This window comes from Rhipicephalus sanguineus, chromosome 4 (assembly GCF_013339695.2).
Source record: "Rhipicephalus sanguineus isolate Rsan-2018 chromosome 4, BIME_Rsan_1.4, whole genome shotgun sequence".
In the NCBI taxonomy this organism is placed as follows: Eukaryota; Metazoa; Arthropoda; class Arachnida; order Ixodida; family Ixodidae; genus Rhipicephalus; species Rhipicephalus sanguineus.
Genome location: NC_051179.1, coordinates 78,466,515 through 78,492,911, shown reverse-complemented (window position 1 = coordinate 78,492,911; position 26,397 = coordinate 78,466,515). Strand labels below are relative to the sequence as shown.

Below are 26,397 nucleotides of genomic sequence, written 5' to 3'. Positions count from 1 at the left end.
TAACAGTTCGCACTTTGAAACCTTCCGGATATGTGCGATGAGCGCTGCTTTGCGTGCGAGTGTATTAGTAGCCCTTTCTTTCTTTCTTTCTTTCTTTCTTTCTTTCTTTCTTTCTTTCTTTCTTTCTTTCTTTCTTTCTTTCTTTCTTTCTATCTTTCTTTTTCTTTCTTCTTTCTTTCTTTCTTTCTTTCTTTCTTTGTTTCTTGTTCTTTCTTTCTTTCTTTCTTTCTTTCTTTCTTTTTCTATTCTCTTCCTCCCCTTCCCCATAACCCCCGTGTAGGGCAGCAAACCGGCTGCAACCTGGCTAACCTCCCTGCCTCTCCTTTCCGTTTCTCTCTCTATATATACACTCGAAAACTAATTTTGCCATAACCATTTTCAATTCGTTCATTTGTCTTTTAAATATACGGATGATTAACGTGAAGTCACAAGCTGTAAATCGCGCGATGAAAAAATTGAAGGCGACCTTAATCCTTGATTTATGTGTCTAGTAGTGTCACTCGCACCTGGGCGTTTGTGTGCACTGCCGCAGGGGATCGCAGAAGCCAGTTAGAAGTATACTTGCGGTTGAGACCTGCTGCGCCTGGTGCCGCAACGACCACAGCTGCTCAGAAGAAAACCGCCTCCTCTTTTAATGAATTCATTCAGTTAATTTTCATCAATTGTCCTAGCAGTTAACTTGCGATTATCTTGTGTACACTTATGATCCGTTATCACATGTATCCAATATAACTTTTAATTGAAACAGAATCATGGGTTTCTCGCCAGTTTTATTTTTTCGAACACATTTTGATTATTCGTAAAGTGGGAATGACTTTACTTTTTTTCGCAGCAGCTTAAATCACTATAAATGAGCCTCAATGCAGGCTGGCGCCCTCACGAAATCACCATAAGGAGTTCATGCTTATCTCTTAGAGTCAGTTCGATCAAAGATATGATTCAGCCTATGGAATGATGAACGTTTGAAGACCCACCACAGCAGCTCCGAATTATCTTTTTCAGATCTTCACGTTTTTGATATCACATGTCGCACTTTGCTACGTCCGTAAGATGTACTTCCCGCACTGAGCACAATAAAACGTACACATCTTCTGTTACGCGAATCGGCACTACCGAACTTGTATTGCGCTGCTCAAATCCCACTGCGAACGTTTTATATCAAGAAGAAAATATTGACTATCGAGTAAATCTAGGCATATCATTCTTCTGAGGTCAAACAAGATTTGCCCTTTTTAGCACGAAAGTGTTTTATGCCGGGGTCCACCAAGACTTTAGTGACGTATTTCCGCCACGGAAATGACGTTGAAAAATTGTACACCATCAGATGGCAAAGAAAAAAAGTTCCGTCAACGGGGCATCGAACCCACGACGGCTCGGTCCGCAAGAACAGTTGCCGGGCACGCTATCCACTGCGCCACAGTCTTTTTTTTTTTTTTGCTTTATTGCCTGCACTGCGCCACAGTCACAGACTCTAGACACATTACAAACGCGCCTTTTATATCTCACACTCTCCTCTCGCAGTGCTCTCGGTCGGCGGGGTGGTGTTGCCCTCTATGAGCGGTAAGGTATAGTAATTCGTCATTACTGTGGCCTCCGTGATTAGCACCTGCAACGCTTGTTGCTAAACGTCCGTCCCATGCGGCGCGTTTTCAATAGAATTGCAATTTCGTCAGTGCCTTAACACACCGTGAGGTGGCGATCTTAGCCCAAGCGTCGTAAAAGTGTCGGTCTCGCTCATAGTATTACGCTAATCCAAACCAAAGTACCTCTGCGACGCGCGCCTGCCTCCTGGCTGTAGCAACGCGTTCCCCGCTTACGCTTCCCCCGAGACAAATTGCGGCCGGGCTACAGGTGCGGTGTGACGCGCTTTGCGTTTCCCTCTAGTCGAGCCGTGGTGTTCAATCGCACTTCAACATGCCGCAGGATGGCGACCATGTTCTGCGTCCAATATGCGACGCTCTCCTGGCTATCACACCTCGTTCTCTGATTACGCTTCCACCGTTAAATACTACAGTTACCAAAAGAGTTCGTTTAATCACTGAACGTGTACGTTAGTCATCGGGATCGAGATGAACCACTAAGCATCGAAGTGGGTGCATCGACGTTAAACGGTGCTATAGCTGCTAGACATCTATACACATTGTGCAAACTCTCATATAAATGTATAACAAACATTCAACTACTTCTGTAAGGGCACGTTTTACTTTCGTGTTATTCCGATTCCTATGACGGAGGGATCAACCATGTTTTTTTCTTGTTTTTCAGAACGGCCGTTCCTATGTTTTTCTTCATCGCGTGCTTGTACATCCTGCCACGTTTTGTTTCCGGACCGGACACGAAAGCTTTCTTTCTGGAGCTGTACAGTGGCATGGGTCGCTACTGGTGGTACCTGCTGCTTATGATCAGAAACTACGCTGGCACGAACGCCCTGGTGAGCATGACGTACACTTGTACGATCATCCTAGTCGATTCTTTATATCCACTCAAGGATGGGACTTTTTTGCCACGGCATCGTGAGTTCTAAAGACATTGATGATGCAGTGTTGCACGAGCCCATTCAAATTTCACCTCTTTCGAAATTTCTACACCCGCATATTATGCCGCATAGGGTAAGTACAAAGGGCGGCAAGGGAGCTTCCGCGCATTTCAAAGCGACGAGCAGTGAAGATAAATACGTTTGATGCAATAACTTGGTAAGCTGTGCAGTGTTACTGGTGCTGATAAAATTTAGCATTTTTTCAGGATGTGCTGCCTCACATATGGTATTTATCAACCGACTTCCAGCTCTTCGCGATATCTTTGCTGACCTTGCTCCTGTTTAAAAGGTGAGCGAAGATTTCTACGCATGAATTCGCATTTTCTTCTCTAATCTGCGTTTAAATAACGCGCACGCGTTATATTCAGAGGCAACTATCGGATGGAAAGGTCGTAGGCCTTCGTTTTCGTATGCTTCCATTATCAGCCCTTGCCAATTGTTGTGCGGAGTTCTAAGAAAATTTCTCGCAGCTTTTAATGACTTCGTCGTAAACGAGTTATGATGTTTGATGGTAGTAAGTTGCAGAAACGTTACATCCATTTGTTAATAATTCAGTTATTTATCAGGTTTTACGCCCCACAACTACAATCTGATAGTCACATTCGCTGTTGTGAGGGCACCCGGATTAGTTTAGACCATGTCAATCTGAGTAGACGTGTGTTCTTGCATTTATCCTCCATCGAAATGCTGCCGCCTTGGCCTTAAGTGGAACCAGCGTCGTCAAGCTTAGCAGCGCGACACCTTACCTGCTAAGCTACCACTGTAGGTCACGTACTTTTGTTTGAGGTCTATTGCACTCATTAGCTCTAATGACTTGTGAAAACTATACAGATCACTGTGAAGGGGAAAAGCAAACAAAAAAATCAATGCGCTTTTCAGAATCATTGCCTAGCTCGTAGAGATTTCAGATGCAGAGCCAAAGAGTACGTTCTGTTCTGGTAGCCAGACCCATGAGGCCTAATTTTAGTGATTGATGCGCATGTCTTCGCATCAACAATTCGCCGAGGTAAAATAATAATTACTACATTGAGTGTTAAACACCAAATCGTGGGTTCAGCTTGCCGCCAAAACGACAGCATTTCGAAGGGGGCATACAGATCTCGTGGCGACTTTCTTTCAATTACTCTTTCTAAGCCTTCCATATCGCTAACGGACAAAATTTGGAGGTACGCAGAAACGAGGACAAGAAAGGAGAGGACCAGTGCCAACTGAACACATTTATCGAATCATAATAAGCACCAGAGTTTTATTATTAAAAGTTGCGTTTTGGAAAGAACATTACATCCCAGGTAACTTCAGGCGCATGCGCGAGCCACAATTTTGCCAGATTATCACCAACGCGTTTTAGTGATTTATATCGCTAACATTTTATCAGAAACCAACGGGCTCAAGTTCAAGCCCATTTTTGTAGCACCTGAATGACTATTCGCAATGCCCACGAACTATAGGTGGCGCGCCGTGCTTTTCAAGATGGCGCCAGGAGGAGGGTCAACCCGATTGTTAGCATAGGAACAGATAGGACGTGCGGACGTACGGACCATGCCACTTTCACCGGATGAAGTTATGACCTGCGCTGACATGGATATGAGACTAAAATACTTTCCCAAACCATGGAAAGTGCTAAGTACTCGCCACCTAATTATTTGCTGCGAAGTGAAAGGTTATATTTCAGCTCCGTTACCGTGCATAACGATGCTTTGCGAAATCCTGTGCGTGCTACATAAACCTGTATGAACTAGAATTGACGTATGAGCTGAACGGCACTCCGAGGTAGTAGGTACCGAGCCTGCCTGACGGATTTGCCGCAGTAGTAGGCCGCCAGCGAGTAGCGCCATCGCTGCTGCGCGTGATGATGGCTTGCAAACATAAAAGTGTTCTGCGATAATACCCCTTCGTCATTACTTGCGCAGTCGGAAACGCGGAGTTACGTCTTCAACGGAACACAAGCATTTAACATGCCATTCAGTAGCGCTTGTGTCACAGCCATGCTGAGACTCTAGCCGTGTGTACTTCACTCGCATGTTGCAGGTTCGATCAGCACGATCGAAACATGAATATCGAAAAGAATGCACACGTGTGCTTTTCGCAACGTCGAAGAAGTTCGCCGAGAGGCGTGGATTGTGGCCGTGACTGCACGCTCCATCGCCAAGGTCTATCCAAATAGGTCGCGAAGCTTCGGGCGAAAAGCGGTTCAGATCCTATTGTCAGCGACATCAGCATGGGGAGTTATGGGAGTAGCGATTGAAGCGCGACTAGGTGTGGTGGGAACAAACACTAATAACAAAAAACCTAATTTCATTCAACAACAAAATAATATTTATATTTTATGACCGAGATTTATTTCAGAATAACATTTATTTAGATCCAGTGTACAAAGAATTCATGAAAATGTATATGCATTATCAAAAATCTTCTTATTAGCGCCCTCTAAAGAATGACACATGCCATTGCTCTGCGACCGCAGTCCTTGTAGTGTTCGGAAAGGCGCGCGTAAGTTCGTCCTGCGGCGACACACCCCACTCAGGTGTGCTGGTGTTTCGCACTTGCATGCGTGCTGTGAATTATTGTGGTGAGAATTTGATTTTGTGTGCGCGAAGTTGCGATGTGCGTTTCATCATTGGTGAACGTGTTGGCTACGGTGTTCAACGGACAACGGCACGAGGCGGCTAACATTTCACGCCGAACGCTTTCGTCGGTACTAGCGGAAACGATGTGGTGTTCCAAGGATGCAATAGCAACACGCGTACGCCTGGCGAGCCCTCTCTTCTAGATAAGACACCGGGGCAACGGTTCGGAGTAGTGTGCTTGCTGGATTTTCATGGATCAGTATTCCTGCTGCCCGGTTTCCTTCGTGAACATGCGGTGCCTACTATATTTCCGGTTATCGGTGAGCAGATCGCTAAGTTATCTGTCGCGCTACGATCGCTACAATTCGCATGTCTTGATACGTTACACGTAAGGTTAATTTATCGGAACAAAGGCAAAACATAGTGCACGTAGTGTACGCACCTTTTGTACTTATGACATTTGTTGCTCATTGTGTAGGGTGTGTTAAATTGCTTTATTGTGGCCATTGAATAAAACTGAAATATCATTATTTTGGCGTGACCAGGCGTCATTTCTTCTCGTTAGAACTGAAGCACGCATGCAATGCGCTCTTTAAGTCCCCTGCGCATGTGCGAAGCAAATAAGCAACGCTGCAAATATGAGATGTACGCTGCTGCCTACGTTATTCACGCTGTGGAAGATCACACGAACGCAGAATAAAAGCTCAGAGAATAAAGTTTCCTGGTAAAACCAAGGCGAATTCCACGACGGTACACTTAAACACGGCTGTTTATTCACGGGCCGATACTAGTTTAGCTAGCGTTGGCTTCAAGCGCATTCGCCAAGGGCTTGCCGGCTCGCTGTAGCGCGAGTCCTTAGTGATCAGGGGCCTAGGAAAAATATTTTGAGGTCAAATTTCGCGCTAGTGCCAACAAAATGACGTCACTTCTTTACCGGATATTGCGTAACATCCGCTTTATTTTTTGTTCCGCCGGAAGTGTTCCCTCCTCACACAGATGGCGCCAAGCCCCATGAGCAGCTGATGAGCAGCCATTTTCTGAACGTATGGGCTTCTATGGAAGCTTCGCTACCATTTACATTTACCTTGCCATCGCTCTAACCATTTCGCTTCGCTGGTCGAGCTCGAGCGTGTTGGCGGCATGCAGCGCTCCATAATATCCACAATAACTGTGATACATGCAATGCACAAGAGGAACTATGCTTTTATTTTGATCTCGCTCAAGGATATTATACATTAAATACAACCAAAGTGACTTACGAGTTACGAGCGTGAAAGAACATTAACGCACGAGGGGACGTGAAGTGCAATTCGATCGTCGTGAGTTAGCAGCTGGTGGTTCATCGTCGCTATCTCTCGGTGCTTTCACAGTCTTCTACGTCCAGTGAAAAATCCTCGTCGTCGAGATGGTTTCTTTCAACATCACTGCTGAAAGCAATCTGAAGAATTTCCTCCGCCGAACGACTTCGACCACTCCGCGTCACCACGTTTACAATTAGAGAGACGTCTGGGCGCGGAGAACGTTTTGCTCTCAGACCGGTCAACAAGCAAATCGCTTGCAGTGTGCTGCCACCTATCAACAAACGTACAAAAACAAGCGGCGCAGCGGTGGCTATGAAACCCAACACCACCAACACACTGGCGAAGGACGGCGTGGATGGAAAGCGTTCGCTCCACGAAAGGCGTCGAGCAGACGCGTCCTCGAATGATTGAAACGTCGCTCGCACGATTCCTAACAGCGCTTTGCTGACAAAGGATAGAGGCACTATTTTAATGTATCGCCAACTTGAGATCGCTCAGTTATACATGAGCACATCGCGAGCCCGCGCGACCTCCCTCCCGCGTACAGTGTTATGGGACTCATGCACTACAAGAAACACTGACCAATTATATATATAAGTAAAACAGGATGAGCTTCAACTGAATATGTCGGACGATAACATTTAACTTACCTACGTGGCTACAGTAAGCCTCGCGAAGCTGATAGTATGTGTACACTGTGGGCTAGCATTGAAAGCTCGAGTTGCCACGTATTTTCACGAAAACTTCGCTTCTCGCAAGAACGAATTAGATTTCTCGTGTCACGGAGGGCCCGGTTTGTTCACTGACGCAGGGAACACGCAAAGTCGTAGTGTTCCTTTCTTGGCAACGCGTTAACACTGAGCCTAGCACAGCCGAACAAGGGAGCGACTGCATAGTGCCGCCATTTTGTCGTCTACTAACCCTCCTCGAGAGGACGTTCCTCAATTCCGCTCGGTGGCGCGACAGTCTATGGGCATTGCGAATAGTAAAGCGCAGCGCGTCTCAAAGTTGTAAACGCCACCGCTGTGTCACCACCAGAATGCTACAGTTCCTCTGTTTGCGCTGTGACTCGTAAATTAGACGTCACCGCTTCCCAATGCCACGTAACATTTTAAAACATTCAGCGCCTCATAGGTCAGCGCTGCAAGAACAGGCCTGAGCTCTCCAAGAAGATAAAGATATATAAGCCTGCTAAGAGCTGTTGTTTCAGCAGATAGCTGGCGCTACTGACATTTGGCAGATGAAATCATAATGTTGGGCTTTTACGAAGGTAACCTTGCTTGAAAAGCGCGTATAAATACAGAGTTGTGGCCTACGCGTCATTTAATATCGGTAATTAATTGCATAACATTGTTTAGTAGCATTCTACAACGTGCCTGTGTGCCGCGTCTCACTACTGTACAGGCGAAAAATGCTGGCCGTTGGAGCATTCATCACATTGTCGCTACTGGGATGCGCCGTTGCAACGTGGGCGGTGGCCAATTCAACGATGATGCCGTTTATGGCATTTCCTGCACCAAACCTACAGTGAGTAACATTGTTCCCAGCCGCGTTCTTCCGAAGTGAAGTCCACGAGAACGAAACGATGCGCGCAGACAGGCGTGGAGCTAGACAAGACATAGCTGTGACTTGCTACCTTACACGATGGTGGACGAGTGCGCCGATAAAAACAAAATGGAGGTGAGCCCAAACTCTGCACACTCTACAGCATTATTTAACAAAGCAGTTCACTGACCACAGTCCAAACAGATTGGCCATATAGATATGGAAACGTCCATTTGCATCTGGCATAGTCGCTTTCTTGCTTTCCTCTTGACATTGCGAACTTACCTGAAAAGGCTCTATTCTTCTGAACACTAGGGAGTCCTGCGAATACAGCGCAGCAGATCGTTTGCTTAATGTGTAGACCCCTAGATATTAGCAACCGTATTGTGTCACCCATAATTTATTCTGTGTGACATAGAAATAACAAAAGTATTTGCTATGGAGTCATCGTGCTTGCACCCTGTGTTTTTAGGTGCTCATATTAAGCTGATACAAAACGCTAAAGCCAAACAGCGGGTTTTTATGCCGCTCATATTTGATGAAATTGTGGGGGATGGGGTGACCGTAGCTATTAACTAGAAAAAAACCATTCCATTGCTATGGCAGAAGTAGGTGGAGCGAGTAATGACTTTAGACTCAGACTCGCTGTATCAGTTCACTTTACAATTCATAATTGCGAATAGGTCTAGCCATTTCAGTCATTACTTAAAAGCGAAAGCACATGAGGTGCTCACAGTTACGTAAAGCCACCCGTAAGAATCGTCCATTTTCATGCCTGTTCTTCCTTTCCTTTCTCCGACAGTGTAATGGACGTAACCATGAACGAATACTACGTCCGGCCGTACTATCACGCCATCTGCTACTTCAGCGGGTGCATCACATGCCTCCTCATCGACGACTTCAGAAACCGAAAAATCTCCAAGGTGCTTTCACTCGAAGTATTCGCGCTTTATTTTGTACTCGTCCCGAAATTTGCGCTGTATCATTTCACCATATTCCTCTAACCTACTACTTTTTTTGTCTTGCAGTGGCGGTTAGCGCGTTGCAGATGTACTTTTCAAAATCATTGCGCAAAGCATTGCTTGTTGTAGCTCGAATAAAACGTGATGAATAGCGAGCTTGCACATGTTCCGTATACTGCATATAGTAGAAACTCTTGTAGAAAAACCTGTTTAATCTCCTGCTTTATTTTTAAGCCTAATGACGGCCGACATTGCATTTTTTGGTATGAAAAAGCAATACAATCCCCCTTGTAGTGGGACTACGAAAGTTTTCTTCAATTATAGGATGCGGAAGTTCCGTCAAAAACATAAAAAAAGAGTCCCAGCACGATCATGTGGAAACTACAACTCATCAGTGCTTATCCACCATTTTCTATCCACCACATAACATTGTCGCAGTGAGCTACTGTATGCTTCTTCAGTTATCCCAGGTTATAGCGGTTAGTGGTAGAGTTTTTTTTCTATATTATTTATTAATCTACATATTATGCGGCAAGCTGGGGCTGCGTTGCTTGTACCCTGTATACTGTGGGTACCACTTTCTGCTGTAGTCAGAAATAAAGAACAATTTCTACCAGCAAAACCATTACTTCACTCCGTACTGACCATATGCATGCATATACACGGAACTGAATCTGCAAAGGCTAAGTGATCAGCTTACAGGAAAGCTCACAAATACCGCACTTTTGATATCCTGAAAGCTTACTGACCAGGCTGATAATTACATGTACTTTTACTTATGTGCGTCGCTTAAGTGTGCTAAGTTGGTAACGTCCACAACGCACGCGGCTGTCAAAAGAACGCATCAGGCTGTTGCCTTTTGTAGCAAATATTCTAAAGCCTTCTGCACATTGTCATGGACAGAATGCCGAAGTGATGCTGCAGTAAAATTGTGAAGGCTAATTCGATCACCACACAGTGTACAATATTCAAGGCATCTTCACGATTAAAGCAGCTAAGCACTTTTCCGCGAGTGCCGTAAACCTTAAGCTTAATATTACCCCAACGAGGCGCGCTCGTGATGTATTGATGAATTGTACTGTAGCTTTTGTCGTCAGTTAAAACGTTGGTTCATCAAACTACCACTATGGCAACTACCACTGTGCCACTGTGACAAGCGGGTGGTTGAGAATTTCCCTTTCTAAACCCTTCCAACACCTTGCGGGATTCCACAGAACTGATTTGAAATATCGTGTCTATGTGCTTTGCTGTTGTCGATGAATTCGCCTTCGCGCTGCCAATCGCTAGCTTCCTCGTTAGCTAAATTGGTAGAGGGACCGCCCCGGAAAGGCGCTGGCCCCGGGTTGGATCCCCGGACTAGGACGAACTTTCCGGCAACTAAGCTGCTTCCCTCCCCAGAAATCCGCATCAGTTTCCTTGAGGCTTCGTGCTTCAAACGGGTGGTTGTCAATTTCCCTTTCCTACCACTGTCCCTTGTGAAGACCTGCATTTAAATAACAGATAACAGTAGTTTGAAAATTCCGCGGATTATCATTGTTGTCGTGGCCTATAAAATTAGTAAGGAACTGATAACATCCTGCGTATCTTTTCCTTATTATGTTTCTACATCTTCCGGCTATTTAGGCATCGCAGATTGCCGGCTGGTGCATATCATTCAGCTGCGGCCTCTGCTGCGTGTTCATGAAACTGTCCTGGTACAGAAGTCAGACGCCGCCCACAGAAGCCGCCAAACTGCTCGCCGCCTTCTTCGATCGCATTCTTTGGTCGGTGTTCCTCATATGGGTCACCTTAGCCTGCTCCACAGGCCGTGGCGGTAAGGTTTACTTAATATATAGCTTTTCGTCATTTGCACGCTTTTCTTCTGTTGATTTGTTGACTTGTGGCACGCAACATTAACAAAAAAACGTATAGACCTCTGCTCCATTTCAGTAAGCAGGTTAGGTGCTGTCGATATATCTAAGCACTAGTACTGACGTCGTGGTACGTACGCTCTGCACAGCACTTGCTACCGCCTCTTGCTGGAATCATAGCGAACGTTCTCATTAGCGAAAATACTAGGCCCATGATCATCAGAGATAAATCACAAAGCAATGAAAGCGCTTCAAAGCTTTTCGTGAAGGCACTTATATTTGTGATCAGTATTCAGCGAACTACATGGCCAGTGTTTACCGTGCTTGTATATGTGCTGTGTTAGAATGAGAACATTGAACTCACCAAATTCAGGAGTGTGTACAATGTGACTAAGCTATTTTTAGCCAAAGTTTAAAAATATGCCGATACATTCAGTGACGACGCGACCAAACGCATGTTTCTGGCTGTTGCCTGGAGTACGTCAGACTATTTCTTGTGCTCTGAGTAATTGCTTAATTAGGCCACTTTAATTAACTAACTTTTGAAGCAGCGAAGCTGGGCAAAAAATTCCAACGAGACAGTTGTAGATTGTCTTGCAAAACGTCCGATTAGACAGTTTCTAACTTTCTATCAATTAAGTATTAGTGATTTTCCGACATGGAGGAAGGAAAAATAAGGAGAGGCCCTGACGTCACATTTGTGAAGCCTCCACATCGCAAACACCCGCATCGCCTCCTAGCGAAGGAACCTCGAAACATTTCGCCATTTCCGCCGTGTCGTTTGCAAGCGCATGCGCGATTCGAGCCTTTTCTTTTTCGCCGTGCGAGCGACGCCGCCGTAGCGCCGCGGCGCAGTCGATTCACGCATGCTGCTCCTTGTGTGTGTTCTTTAGGAAAGCTACGCAATGCCCAGCTGTTGCGTATGGTTGCGTATACTCAGTACAAATCGCGTGCACTGCGGAAAGTACCGGGTGCCACTTTTCATGTGTACGTACACGTCCGCTTCATTGCTGATCACTAATGCATGGTATTTGCATGCGAAGCTGTCGGATGTGCGCTCTGTTGCTTCTTACTCATTGTGTCAACTCAGAACACACGTGAACTTTTGTTTTTGGCGTCTGACGCGCCGTACATAACATGCCCCGAATGCATCGTACGTTTTTAGAGGCTGTGTCGTTCAACGAAAGGGCAATAAACATATGTTGTTGTTATCTGACTACGTGATGTATGTATTGTGCAGTGTGCGCTCGCTGCGTGCTTGTTGTTGTGTGCGTTACAAACTTTACGTGCACGATCGCGTATACAATACAGCGGTGTCCTTTTCTACGTGAAGTTACGTCAACTATAGGTTGGCGTTGCGCCGAATAGCTACTACGCTCACTCCGTATACACGAACAAAGAACCGCTAATCCGGCAACAGATCGGGGAATCGGGCTACGAGAAAGGGAAGGCCTAACGCCCAGCAGAACGCGTAAGTCACTGCTAGGTGAGTTCGAATACGATGATGCAGGGGCTGGACGTTTTTGATCACGGCACGTACCGGTATTCTGTATTGTTGCACAAAAACGCTCCACGAAGAATTTCAGTACGCAGCGCTCGGGCCTGCCACGCACGAACAGCCTGGTAAACGTCTGCTTGCAACATTTTACTGCGTGCGAACCGCACAATACGCGCTAAGTTTACGCCGGGACTATACAAATCTGCTCAGAAGCTAACCACCGCGGAGAGCACGCCGCGGGGCGTCTGCTGTTTTGTTTGCCCCATACCGGTTTGTTTGCCCCATAAATCTGACGTCACTTCCGCCACACTTTTCGCAATGCATTGAAATACGATAGGGCCTCTCCTTAGTATTTCTTCCTCCATGTTTTCCGATTACTGCAGATTCCCACTAAATACAAAAAAAAGATACCACGCGATATGCCGCATGCGCGCCTATGCGCGGCGTGATTCTGGTGCTCCCTAACGTTCCGCGTACAAAGGATATGCTTCCCTCGCGCCGGTTCATAGCGATAAGCAGACGCAGTGGTTATCGCTTGTGTTGCCGCTAGCGAAACGTGTTCGTCTCACAGCCACCACCGTCGTCGCTTCCCTGTCGAGGCTGGACAATCGGGCAAATGCTACTAGACAGTTTCAGTTTCACGTACGTAGGGACTTCACGTACGCAAACGTTAAAAGTCCACGTACGTTACGTGCACACAATGTGAAACGCTTTTAGCTACACGTACACGACGCGCGCCATGAGGGACCACGTAGCTCCATCTATCGCGAGATGGCGAACGAGATATATTGCTTGTTCGTGATCTCGCGAAAACTCAGCGCGAATCTGTCTAGGTGCGCAAGAAACGCACGCAGAGAATCGAATCTCCCGTACGTCCGTGAGACCAGCGCGCGGACGCTATTTTCTGCGCATGCGCACTGCTTACACGTGGAAGCTCTACGTACGCAAAGCCTCTACGTATGTTAAACTAAAACTGCCTACTGTCGTTTGCATGCGGAACGTGAGGGAGCACTACAATCATCGCGCGTACTGGGGCGCAAGCGGGCATGTCACGTGGTATTTTTTGTATGTCGCGGGCATCTGTAGTAACCAGGAATACACTAATACACAATGGATAGAAAGTTAGAAACTTTCTAATCGGACGTTTTGCTAACCGATGTACAACTTTCTCATTGCAATTTTTTAGGAGCTGGCTCGCCAGGTTCTTAAGCTGGGGCGCAGTCCCGCGCCGTAACCTGCATCTATCCATTCAAAGCGTCGTGTAACGCGAAGAGGAACGCTACGCACGTCGTGTCTTCCCTCTAGCCTGGCCGTTAATTCTCACAGGGCAAGCGGGGAACGCGGTCAACAACCAGGCGAGCGTCGGACAGCCATTTTTAGGGCCACATTGTCGTGCGCGTCGCGAGGGCAGTTTTCAAATTGAAAGAACATCATAAGCGTTGCGTCTGCAAGTATCGACAATGGAGGATCAGACGCTCTTAGACATTTCTTGTATATATACTTCAACAATGTGTATATAATTGTAAATTGTGTATATAGTTCCTCAAAATTGTAAATTAATAAAATATTGTGTATATATGTATATATAACAACGTGTGTCACGTCTTCATATGATGGTGGAGGACTTGTACGGAAGATTCACGGGTTTTCCCGTGCTTCTCCGAGCCAGCTCCTCAATCATCGTTCACTTCATGGACATGGCGTGTTTTTTGCCTCGCTTCGCTGCTTCAAAAGGTAATTAATTAAAGTGGTCTAATTAGGCAATTAATCAGAACGCGAAACACAGTCGGACTTACTCCAGGCAATAGTCGGCGACATGTATTTGATCGCGACGTCATTGAGTGCGTTGGCGTACCTTAAAACTCTGGCTAAATACAACTGTAGCACCCTATAATATATATATATATATATATATATATATATATATATATATATATATATATATATATATATATATATATATATATATATACATATATATCTATATATATATATGTTCTTTTTTTTTAATCTTGGTATCCTAAACAACGAAGTGGAAAGAAGTACTCGCGAAGAAATGGCGACAATTCTTTATTTTTAATATTTTTTGTAAAAAAAGCCGCAGCAGCTGCGGAGCTACCTCCGAGAACCGCTTGTCGGGGCACCTCCAACGTGTTTACACGGGGCGGCCGCGACGGCAAAAGCTGTAGTGGCTCTAAGGAGGGCTCTGAAGTTAACATAAGATGACTATGTGTTTGCACCTTTGACTAACTCGGAGAACCTTGTTCAAAGATCATGCATCTTAGCGTCATGAATGTTACCAATTTGCGAAATACCATCGACTTCGCGGTAGTCTTGGTTGTTGTAGTATATTTTTCCTAGATAAAACTGGCCGCGCCAACCCCTCTATTTTCTTCAATTTTAGGGGCGAAGCTCCTTAAGACGGCACCCGTTCGTCCCTCGTAGTCATCGTAGTAGTCCGTAACAAGTCTTACGCTTTGACCTCCAAGGTGGTGCCGGCGGGAGATTTCTCCTGTGCGTTGTTGAACAATAAAAAATTCGCAGCGTGCGCGTTAACTAAAAGCCGAATTCTTCTGTCTCTCATTCCCCATTAGCAGCCATTGGCATGTTCCAGTAGGAAACGTTAGTAGAAGTAGAAGTGTAAGTGTTAGCTAAAAGCCGACTTCTTCTGTCTCTCATTCCCATTAGCAGCCATTGTTTACCTCCAAGGTAGTGCCTGGTGAGATTCTCCTGTGCGTGATTAAACAATAAAAATTTTGTTCAAAACGCCGTTGATTGATGAAATAAACCGACGAAAGACGCCAGATGTTTTGTAAAAGCAGAACGAAAGAACGCCAGATGTTTTTCTTAAAGTGTAGTAGTAGTAGTTGTATGTAGCCACCTCTCCCGATCGTCAACGGGCGAGGTGGACCGGCAACGGCGCGAGGACCCTGCCGTACGAGAGTTAAATCACACTAAAAGACATACTTTGCGGGCGATACACTCTAGTGAGCTTTCAACTTTCCGTCTTAATGTACATGATAAAGAAATTATTTCTACGTAAAAACGCAAGGCACACCTTGAGCAATATATTTGGTTTTGGCACGCTAAATGGAACCATGAGGCGATGCGAAGCCGGAGCACTTGCACGATCGCGTTCCGTTGGCTTTCGTTGGGCATGCTACCGACCTCGCGTCGTGGAACGCGCGTCCTGTCTTCCCTCTAGCCTTGCCTTTAATTCGCACAGGGCGAGCGGGGAATGCGGTCGCTCTTGGCGCTCTTTCGCTCGGGAGCGGACTTCTTCCTTGCATTTCACCGATCACAAGTGATAATGAAGGGACCACGTAAACCAACAGTACAATAAAAGTTTGATGTTTAATATATACACGATGTTTCACACTCTTTATATTATGTACTGGGCGCATTTCACGGAAGAGTTTCACGGTTTACAGATGATTCCCTCCGTAGCTTCGCCCCACTCATCATCATTCACCCCGTGGATATGCTGTGATTTTTTTTCGCCACATAACATACGATGCAGCGTCCGAGACAAGTTCTCGCGGTTTACAGCTGCGGCCATTTCCTTGCGACGTACGGCCTTCATGAACGGGCAACCGACACAAACTCATTCCACCTGTCCGGTGCCTTTCCGAACAATTAACCGTGACGCAGCTCGTCGGTACACCGTTTCTTCTTCGCACAATGGCACACTCCAGACCAAGGAAGTTTGCTCCAGACGCACCAGCGAACAAACAGGAGGAACTGCGGTAGGCACCAGGCAGATTTTAAAAGACCTCCTTGGTAGGCACGGCGGCTAATGCTTTCCACGCGAAACTGAACGTCCGACGACAGGCAAACCGCATTTTTGTTACGTAGGGACCCTGGATCTCGTCTATACGATTAAAGGCCGACGTAGTTCGCGAACTTGGAATAATTCTCACCACGTTGGCACTTTTTGTAAAACGTGTCTAAGCATAAAGTGGCTGTGATTTTCCATCAAAGCGGGTCAACACATGCGGCCTATGCAAGACTACCAGTCACACCTGAAGTGTCATATTAACGATTGCTACATGTTGATAATCGTCTCAAGCGCCCTGTCAAAGTGAATTTTATGTATGTGACGTCGAAATTTTAGGAGCGGAGCTCCTTATAGCGTCACCTGGTCGGTCGTCAGAATCTTAGGACTATTCATTCAAGAGAATGGACATAATGATGGGATAATAAAAAAAACTGGAGGGATTTGCAACGCAAGCCCTTGGATTATTTAGAAGGGTTGCGCTGAAAGGTCGTGGCCTGAATGAAAGAAGCTTGCTCAAACTAACCCAAGCATACGTATTAAGCCGTGTGAGCTATGCCACGCCTTTCTTGGGCATCAGGTCTGAGGAGAAGAGGAAACTCGACTCGCTCATTCGACGGTGCATAAAAAGGGCCTTAGGCTTACCAATCAGCACCTCCACAGAGAAGCTTCTCTCTATGGGATTGCACAATACTTGGGACGAAATAGCGGAGGCTGTTAAAATTTCACAGCTCGATCGCCTAAGCCGAACGACCACAGGCAGAGCTATCCTCGATATGGTAGGCCTTCAAACCGATAGGGGACCACGAGGCAAATCAAATATCCCGAAAGACTGCCGAGAAAATCTAATTATTTCCCCCCTCCCTCGAAACATGCATCCCATATTCCACGCAGAGAGGAGGGAAAAGAGGGCGCAAACTCTAATCAAACGCTTTGGACCAATGGACCACAAGTTGGTTGCGTACGTGGACGCGGCAAGTGGCAAGTCGGGCGCGGCGGTCGCCTCGGTGGTCGACGGCCAAGGTGCCCCCGTATCGGCCGCCACCATTAGAAGCCGCAACACGGAGACGGCTGAAGAACTTGCAATAGCGCTCGCTTGCGTTGGAACGGAAGCTCATTTTATAATTAGCGATAGCAAAACGGCCATCTGGAATTTTGGAAAAGGTCGGATCTCGCCCGAAGCGGCAAGGGTTCTGTCCGGTAGACGGCTGAACAGAAAAATCAGCCTAATTTGGACCCCAGCACACACGTCCGTTCCTGGCAACGAGGCGGCCCACGAGTTAGCCCGAGCTCTCTACTTCCGGGTGACTGTGGAGCCGCCCGACTGCCAGAACATGGACGAGCGTCTGCAAAGTTACACCGAAATCGTTGAAAATTATCGGCTACTTCGCAGAGTGGCGCCACCACCGGATAAAAGCCTGAACAATAGGGAGGCAGTCGCATGGCGGCGCCTGCAAGCTGGCAATTTTGTAAACCCGGTCTGGGCATATCATGTTCAGAAAGATGATAGGCCAAACGATAGGTGCAAGCACTGTGGGGCGAGAGGGACCCTCGACCACATAATCTGGGAGTGTGGTAGCTCCCCAGGGGCTAAATCAAATATCAATTGTAGAGAGGCCTGGGAAGCCCTGCTGCGGAGCAAGGAACCCGCTTCACAGCAACAAGCCATCCGCCTGGCGGAAGAAGCCGCGAGGAGTCAAGACCTCTTCGCCTGCTTCTAATCGCGGAGGTGCCGGCCCCCGTTGCCTAGGCCTGTGTGCCGAGGACGGGGAGTAGGGGGCCTCCTTTTCTGGCGGAACAATAAAGTTGTTATCATCATCATCATCGTCGCTCCATCCGGCGTGTCCCCGCCGTCGCGTCTCCCGTATCATTCAATAGATGGCGCTGTCCTATAGGTATGCATGCAAACTGCAGTTGGGTGGCGTATACTAGATGGCGCTGTCCCATAGATAAAAAATAAAACAAAACAAATAAAAAATAATAAAAATGAAAAAATGAAAAATAAAAAAGTAAAAAAGTAAAAAATAAAAACAAAAAATAATTTTAAAAAAAGAAGAAAATCAAAAACGAAAAATAATCAAAGCGGCGTATCGCTTTGATTACTGCTGGGCGAAACCACTGAACATTTCACGGTGTAACCATGATTGCTTCAGGAGCTTCGCCCAAGCTCTTCATCATTCACCCGTAGATATGCTGTAATTTTTTTTGTAAAAGCCTAAAGCTCTTTTCACAAAGCCCATTTAAATTTTCGGCTGTACGCTGTCCATTTCTCTGTGAACTTTTGTTTTTACATCCGAAGCAGCTTATGGCGGAGTTCAATCCGGTGGTGGTGTGCGGCGTGACCACCCTTACTGCGGATGCGCAAACCCTCTCCGCACACGTCCTCTCCCCCTCTCCATTACCCCTCTGAAACGCGGGCTCGACATGCCGAAACGCTGCTTCGCATCGCCTCATGGTCCCCTTTAGCGGGAGATGGTGTAATTTTTATTGCGCTCTCAGTTAAAACATATCATGGTCTACCAACAGACGCAATCGTTTATAGTTCTGAATACCATGCGAGTTTTAGGGTGCCGTCAACATTTTATAATTGCTTTATTGGTACAAAAAATAAAAATATATATATACATTACTAGAACGGATTACGGTGCCGGAAGCAGTGTAGCTGCGCTGTCGTTGTAGACTCTCTCGTCTTGCCTCGACTAAAGTTGGCATGTGCTCGCCTTTGCCCGCCTGATTCCATAACACGAGAGTTGAAGGACGCACCACTTTCGCGGCACCAGCTACCGCCTCCTTTCCTTCTTTTCACTCTTCTCTTTTTATACTCTTTTTGTACGTGGCGTGCCCTCACTGCGCATTACCCTGCATTGGACCATTTCCTGAGGACACCTACCAGTGCCTGCGGCAGTGCTGGCACTGCGTCTAAGACTCTAAGGTATGGTAAACTTGTGAACATGACCTGCACCGTGTAACTACAAGCTCCATCCCTTCTTATGAAGTTTGAAATTTCTATTATTTTTGGCACCGGTCAATGGCTTGATAGTTTGACTATATGAACGCCGTCACGTTGGCTATACAACGCGACTGTCCGCTTGCAACATCCTAATCTAGGGGATCACTAAGGGCGCGTCACGGGGCAAGAATATGTAGGAGGCGAAACTACCGTAAATGAGGGCACGGTTGGGAGAACAGATTACGAAAAGAGTGTGCGACGATTGAGGCACATGCAGTGGCAGCGCCTTGCGGCAGCCGCGGGAATTAACAAATACGGAGCAACACGGGCCACCGGCTCTCTTCGCAAGGGAAACGGCCCCAACATGGCAACAATTTCCTTGCTGGACGCCTGATGCCGTTGGCATGATAATTGCTCGCATAGTTGGCCAGCTTCGCCGGGACCTGACATTATACGATTGCCGCACAAACACGAGTTTTCACTCCAAGATGGTTCTACCTCAGTGGCGCGCGTCACTGGAATGCGATGTATGTTTCCTTTAATGTTATTTGCTTCGTCTTATATCCAATGCCTTGCCTCGCGTAGGGGTCGCAGCTTTGGGTAAATCCCTCCGCTATTTCTTCTGTATTCTTATCTCCGCTTTCCTCGATCAAGACGGTTCTGTTTCAGAACTGTTATATCGCACGACTTGTTTTGCGTTTACTGGTCGACAATAGCAGTTATTCACATTTCGTTAACCGTTACGCAGATATGTGTAGCGTCAGTGCACATACAATGTGGCGTCGCTTCGTTGCAGGATTCGTAAACAAGCTGCTGTCTTGGAATGTGTTTGTGGCGCCGAGCAAACTTTCCTTCGGCGTCTACCTCATCCACATGCCGTTCATCAGGCTCTCGCTGCAGGCATCCAGAGAGCGCCTGTTCTGGTCAACATTCAACGTGGTGAGGGTTACATTTCGCGCTCTACAGCGCTTCGATTATACAGCTCTAAAATCAATGGTGGTGACCAATCTCATCCAGTTTTGACGACTGAGCCACAACACTAGCAGTTGGTAACTGCACGTACATGACAATATGTAAGGTCACACGAACAATTTTAAAAGTGATGTGGATTCGGCCACGTAAAACGAGTAAGTCGATTGCCGTTACTGTTTCTACACTTATGTTCACAGTTCTTTGTTTTCATATCATTTATGGCGCTGAACAAATTGGTTTAGCTCTAATCCGTCTTATACGATTACGTTAGAGACGTAGATTTTCTTCCATTCAGCACCAATCAGTTTTGCATTCTTACGTCGGTCACTATAACAATATACATGCATAGAGAATAATGCGTTTTTCTTTTTGCTCAGCGCTTTATGTTTAAGTGGTTTTACTAAAATTTATTCTATGGTTTCACTAATGTTTGAGACGTTCTTGCGGCTTCAGACTCAAAAGCACGTAATATAACCATAGTTATACTCTTGAGATGATTCAAAGAGGATGCTAGCGTAGGCGGTGCGACGGATTTCAATAATGTGGCGCGCTTGTGCGTTTCCACCCATTTGGTTTTTGCTACGCCTTGTTTGGAGGCGCGCGGTCAAGCAACGGCAATTCGCTGTAGCAGCGCTCCCACGCAAATGTTCTGATGCCGCTGCTGCATAAGGCAAATAACGTCGAATTTCTTATACCTTTAGTGCGTTGTTTTATTCTTTCTGAAAATTCTTTTCTTTTTCAGGCCTCAATGTACTTTTCGGTGCTCGCCTGGAGCTACGTCCTGGCATACTTCACTTATCTTGTGTGCGAGGCTCCAACAACCGTTCTGGACAAACTAGCCTTCGCCAGGATCACGCAGAGTAGACAGAGTGTGCACAAACAGAATAGTAAGCCCCAGCTGAATGGAATCGACGTGAAACAACGTGAAAAGGCCGCAGACGGTGTATTTTCTCGCCTATAGGGGATCACGCGAAATATGCTGTCAAAGAGAAAGACTCAAGATACATACAGCTGCTGTCCATATCAGTTCCTGTATGTGCTTTGAAACTTCGCTGTCATTCATGTCTTCTACAGCATCTGCGTGCAAATCGGTACCGATGATTCGAATACAGAAACTGGTTTACGGCGATGCTGTGGTTGTATAGCAATAAGATGAGTAACACTGTGACTGGACGCGCCAAATGTCACTATATGCGCGCGGTATAGCAGAAATCCCGACTACGCGCACTACACTCTACTTTACACATACAGGGAGTTTATTTGAGCGGACCTTAGTTTCAGACTCGACACTCTCATCACACAGTGCATGAAGTAGTGCTGTGACCTGGATGTCGTGAACAGCTGTGGTACGAAATCGCCGAACTTCACCACCTGGCCAAACGAAAAGGCAAGGTTTACTTGTAGTGAATACCAAAGAATGAACAACAATTATCATGTAGATCAAAAGTTGCTTAGAGCATACATCAGAAGAGGCAAAAGTTACCGTTCGGCACTCCAGGATAATAACTGCAAGCCAGCTTCTCCATGTTTCCCGTACTCTCTCTTCGGCTGCGTGGAAAATCAAACTATATGGCGTAGCAGGCTAGGCCAACTGAAACCTCGTCACTGCTCTGAGCTTCATCCGCGGTACATCAACGTGAAACATGGCTTCTGTATCGGCATTGGCGTTCCAGAAGGCTTACACTACACTAATTCGCGTGGCCTCCACTGCTGTGTGCGCTGTTGGCTGCGTGTGTGCCACTTTGTTTAATTTGAATTACAAGGACAATCACACGAAAAATAATGAATTCTCCAGCCACCTATAGCCCAATGTTGCTAAAGTTAAAATTTAAGAAACTATAAATTAACCCGACGTTTCGGGAGCGATTCGGTCCCTTCCTCAGGAGTGACTGTTCGGCGGGCTCCGAAGCTAGCGACTTTCTTTGGTGGTGTCCCCCTCTCCATCGTCCTTTGTCCCGCCGTTCTTGCTGCTGCGGTGTTTTTTTGCACTGGTTCCGTAGACCGTGCACGTACACACTCGGTAAGGTTCCAGCTGAGCTGTTAACATTTCCCGGTGTCGTTTGGATATGCCAGGATTCTAAGAACTGTCTTTTTGTGTGGTTGCCCTTCCGTGTCGATGACCCGGGCGTCGAATATGTTCACATTTAAGGACAATCACTCACCAACACACTGCCGAGCATGGACGATAGGCCGATTTCGGTGTAGGAGCCATAATGTATCGCTCGTCAGGCCTCAAGTCAGCGGAGGCACTTCACTGCCTCTCGAGGCCGACTAGCCTGTGTGGGCGCCTGCGACTGGCTTGTGCTGTTTCGCGGGGCGTCCTTCAACTTACCACGCATTTCATTCAATATTTCGCTCATCTTTCTATTCTCAGATCGCCTTCGTCAAGCGCAGAGTAGCCAACAGGACACTTGCCTTGTTAACGTCTCCGCGTTCGTTGTTTCTTTTCACCAACTACTTTTCGAAATGTTTAACGGAACAGCCCAAGCATCACATCTGACCAGCAGAATTTCCTTGGTTTCGCGTCCGGCCAACTATGCCTTCAAACACTACCGACTCCTCCGCTACCGGCGGCACTAAGCGGATACACCCGGCCAAATGACTGCTTAGTGACGCAGTGAAAAGTGATTTGCGTTGTTAGGTGATACAGATTAACTATACTTTGTATAAACGTTTCTTTTCTCATTGTACATGTGTTCACCCAAGCAGTTTTTATACCTCCGTATGTGTGCTTCTTTCATTCGAATGCCACAGGAGAAGGCCGTGCATCACTTCATGTGCATTTACTTCCGATGGAATGGAAAGGTGAGGGAATCGAAGCGGCATGGACCGATGAAAACTTCATTTTTTTCTCCCTCACTCAGCATGTTATATGTAATATAGTTCAAAAAAAAAACAAACCGCTCTTTCTTGAACTCCATCCAAAGTATTATTACCTAATTCTTAAGTAATTCGAAGCCTTATTCGCTAACCATTTTCTAGTTGCATTTCGTGTGCCAGGATGTCTAGCAAGATCCCTTTCGGAATAACTGTGACAGTCATGTTTCTTTGATACGTATAGAATTAGAAGCCTCATTATAAGAGAAAATCGCGGGACAAACGACCATAAGAGTTCTGATCGCGATGACTGCCTCTGTGAGCGTTAAAAACAAACAAAAACAGAGGAACATTATAGAAAAACCGGCATAATAAACAAATAAACGACGTGGAAATCGCACAGTAACATTCTACTGTAGAGTGAAGTTTCACCTAACGACATGAGAACAAAACAATCGTTTCGCTCGACACGTAGGGCGTCGATAAAACGGTTCCGTTTTATTTCAAAGAATAATTTGCCATATTTGACAAGAAAGGCATTCACTTTCTGTTTCTTTATTTTGACCACGAATCGCACTAAAGAGCTGTTGAAAGCCTTAAACACAAAGTAATAAGTTTATTCCTCACGTACGTGTGAAGGTAAGTAAAAATGTTGACATTCCGTGCGGATCCCTGAGTGTACAAGTCCAGAGTGTGCATTGTGTACGTGTGATTCGATATAACTCAGCAATGAGGAGTATCACTGTTCCCCAAAGTGCAGCATCTTGGTATTTGCGTATGAGACGCTGACTTATTTTGCGTGGCCCCGAAGTGAAGAATCTAAGTGAACTGTTTACAAAACCGTAACAAATGATTTAACAATTTGTTGGGACCTGTAACTGGCAATATTTCCTCCTCCATATGCCAAAAGTGATGCAGTTTTTAGAACAACGCTATCTAAGCATGGCGTTTTTGTTTAAATTGCCAAGGAATTTCGAGAGTTTCCGGGTAGAACCAATGAGCTTTCGCAGTTATATAAGTTTCTGCCCCTATAGTTGTTAACCTTTAACCTTTTTCTTGTTGACACGAAAAACACACTTCATATCCTTAATAAGAACTTGTTGTTGGGCGAGTTGGTGAGTACTTAACATCGTGGTTTAGCGCTAAAAAAGACAGACACATGTGAGAGACAGGACAGGTGCTACTAACAGCTGGTTTATTGCAAGGGTTGCAATGGAATAAATACCACACTGGTGCGCAGACGTGACGAACGCGTAACAAGACGTCACCACTTATCAGGCTACAGGTATGTAGCCTGAAAGTGATAAATCAGCACGCGAACTCTGGGAGGCGTATCATATAAAGAAAAAAGGTACTAGCTGTGTTAGCGACACATCTATCTGCTTGTATAGAAATGAGATTAGGCTTTTTGATGCCACATGCCTGTAGCCTGATAAGTGGTGACGTCTTCTTACGCGTTCGTCACGTCTGCGCACCAGTGTGGTATTTATTCCATTGCAACCCTTGCAATAAACCAGTTGTTAGTAGCGCCTGTCCTGTCTCTCACATGTGTCTGTCTTTCTTTAGCGCTAAACCACGATGTTAAACACTTCATATCGATGGTGTGGCTATCACATGTCGCTGGTATATTGCGTTTGACTAACTTTTTAATACGGAACTCTGAGCTGGTCTCAAGGACCTCCCATGTATCTTGTACACAGTCAGTTGTACACAGTCAGTTGAAGACAATCAGCCAACAACCGCATCTTCGTTTCATGCATTTGGCGATATCAAAACCAACGATCCACTGTTTTCACCATGACGCGGTCCATTGAACTCTTTGAAGGTCGTCCATAGCCACCGTACGGTGGTTGGACGACGTTGAGGTCGGCTGTCCCATTACCCTCGGGTAAAGGTTGCGCCTTGTATGGTGATTTCTGGCTTCACAAAGGTGCCATTTTGTTTCGTTCCATGCTCCAGCTGATTCTTGACATTCGCGTTTCCTCCGATTGGTCTCGTAAAAACGAGTTTGTTCAGAGCGTCCGTTGGAGCTTCACACGCGAGAAACGCCAGGTAGGCCAGCAGGTAGCTCCACGCGAGGACCGCGAATAATAATGTGACCTGAAAAAAAAATTATAGAATTATATGCGACAGATAGAAAATCAGATAAAAAAAGAAAAGATAAAATCAGATAAAAAAAGTATTTTAATAATAATGAACCACTGTAGTCGAAAAGGGAACCATCGATAAACAAACTGAATTCAGTTACTCTTAACATTCAGTTATTTCTGCGTCCCGTAGGAAATGATGCATTAAGCAGGTTGTTCGCTGCTATTTAGCGCGTCTTCCTAATGTCCTGTTGCAGTGTACCGCGACAATATTGAAGTGCGTAAATTGCCATCCTGAGTTTCGCCCAAACGTGACGGCACATATGATATAGAACGACACCTTACATCGAAGCTTCCAAGCCGTTCTTCCCTTGAGTTTATTATCACAATAAATCAACCACATCGCCACAAATTATTTCATTCTAAACAAACTAATATTCGATGTGAAGACGCCTTGGAAACCATCCCACTGTAAATGTTAACAATAGGAAAAGAAACACTAAAAAAGTCGCGCGCAATAAATGGCACAAGTATTATCAGACAGATTACGTCATTCTCAGCATAGGTTTTGAAGCTCTTTCGCACTCAGTTTCGGTGAGCAATATTAGTGACAGTTTTGCTGTTGACACAGGCGTACTTTGGAGACATGATAAAGCGCACATTCCCTAGTGCTAAATGGCATGTGCAGGAGCAAACATGGAAAGAAGCTTACCATGTTAAATTTTGACCAGGATATGCGTTCCCTAGAAGCGTGCAGGAGAAGCTCGATGAAAGGTAGGTGGATCAGGTACACTCCAAATGAGAGCTTGCTCAGTGGTACGAATGCATTCCATGATAGGAACTTGCTGACGAACCCTGTAAGCATAAAAGGTTCCCTAGAACTTCGTTGCAAGAATGGCCACCACAGCATTTTTAGCTGATTTTGTTACCGTTCACGTCTTCACCGACTTCACCGACTTGCCTACAAACTATTTTGAACAATCTCAAAGCAACTGGCTCACGTCTGCATGTACCCGCATAATTCATGTGCCTGCTTACCTGCAAAACTCAGGAAACACTAGCATCATCACGCTGTTCATATTTAACGGCCCGACGTCTCCTTAAAGAGAACAACCGTGGTGCCTTTGGTGCTACAGGATCATTTAAGATGTCATTGTACTAAAAGAATTTAATTTTGTGAGTTTTAGGTACGTTCAGCGACACTCTCTGTAAAACATCCCACCCGCAAAATTTCTGAGTAACGGTGCTTCATTGGCAATCGCTATTTTCTGAGAAGAATGCGTCCGCCATCGGCTCACTCGATGTAGCATGCGCGGTTATGAACGGGAAGTAGCCCTAGTGCATACATATTTAAAAAAAACTAACAGTCTTGCCGAAAGGGCGAAGTAATTATTGCCATAGTAGCCAATTAGAATGTCACACGAAGAACGGCAAGCACCTCGATCCTTGCAGCGCGCCGCTTAAGTTCAAATGACGCACGAAAAGAACACACACATGACGAGTGCGAACTAACAACGGTCACAGCTCGACACTTGCA

The 26,397-nt window shown here is 45.9% G+C and overlaps 1 protein-coding gene across 1 annotated transcript in view; it reads left to right on the top strand.

Annotated features, from left to right (window-relative positions):
* The window catches only part of LOC119391314 (uncharacterized), a 40,117-nt gene extending 19,162 nt beyond the window's left edge, over positions 1-20,955 (top strand). Inside the window, exons 4-9 of the mRNA XM_049415240.1 lie at positions 2,266-2,431; positions 2,743-2,825; positions 8,752-8,872; positions 10,535-10,724; positions 19,781-19,923; positions 20,699-20,955. Coding sequence (XP_049271197.1) covers positions 2,266-2,431; positions 2,743-2,825; positions 8,752-8,872; positions 10,535-10,724; positions 19,781-19,923; positions 20,699-20,917 — 922 coding nt within the window. The 3' untranslated portion in view covers positions 20,918-20,955. The remainder of the gene's footprint in view (positions 1-2,265; positions 2,432-2,742; positions 2,826-8,751; positions 8,873-10,534; positions 10,725-19,780; positions 19,924-20,698) is intronic.
* Positions 20,956-26,397: the final 5,442 nt, after the last annotated feature.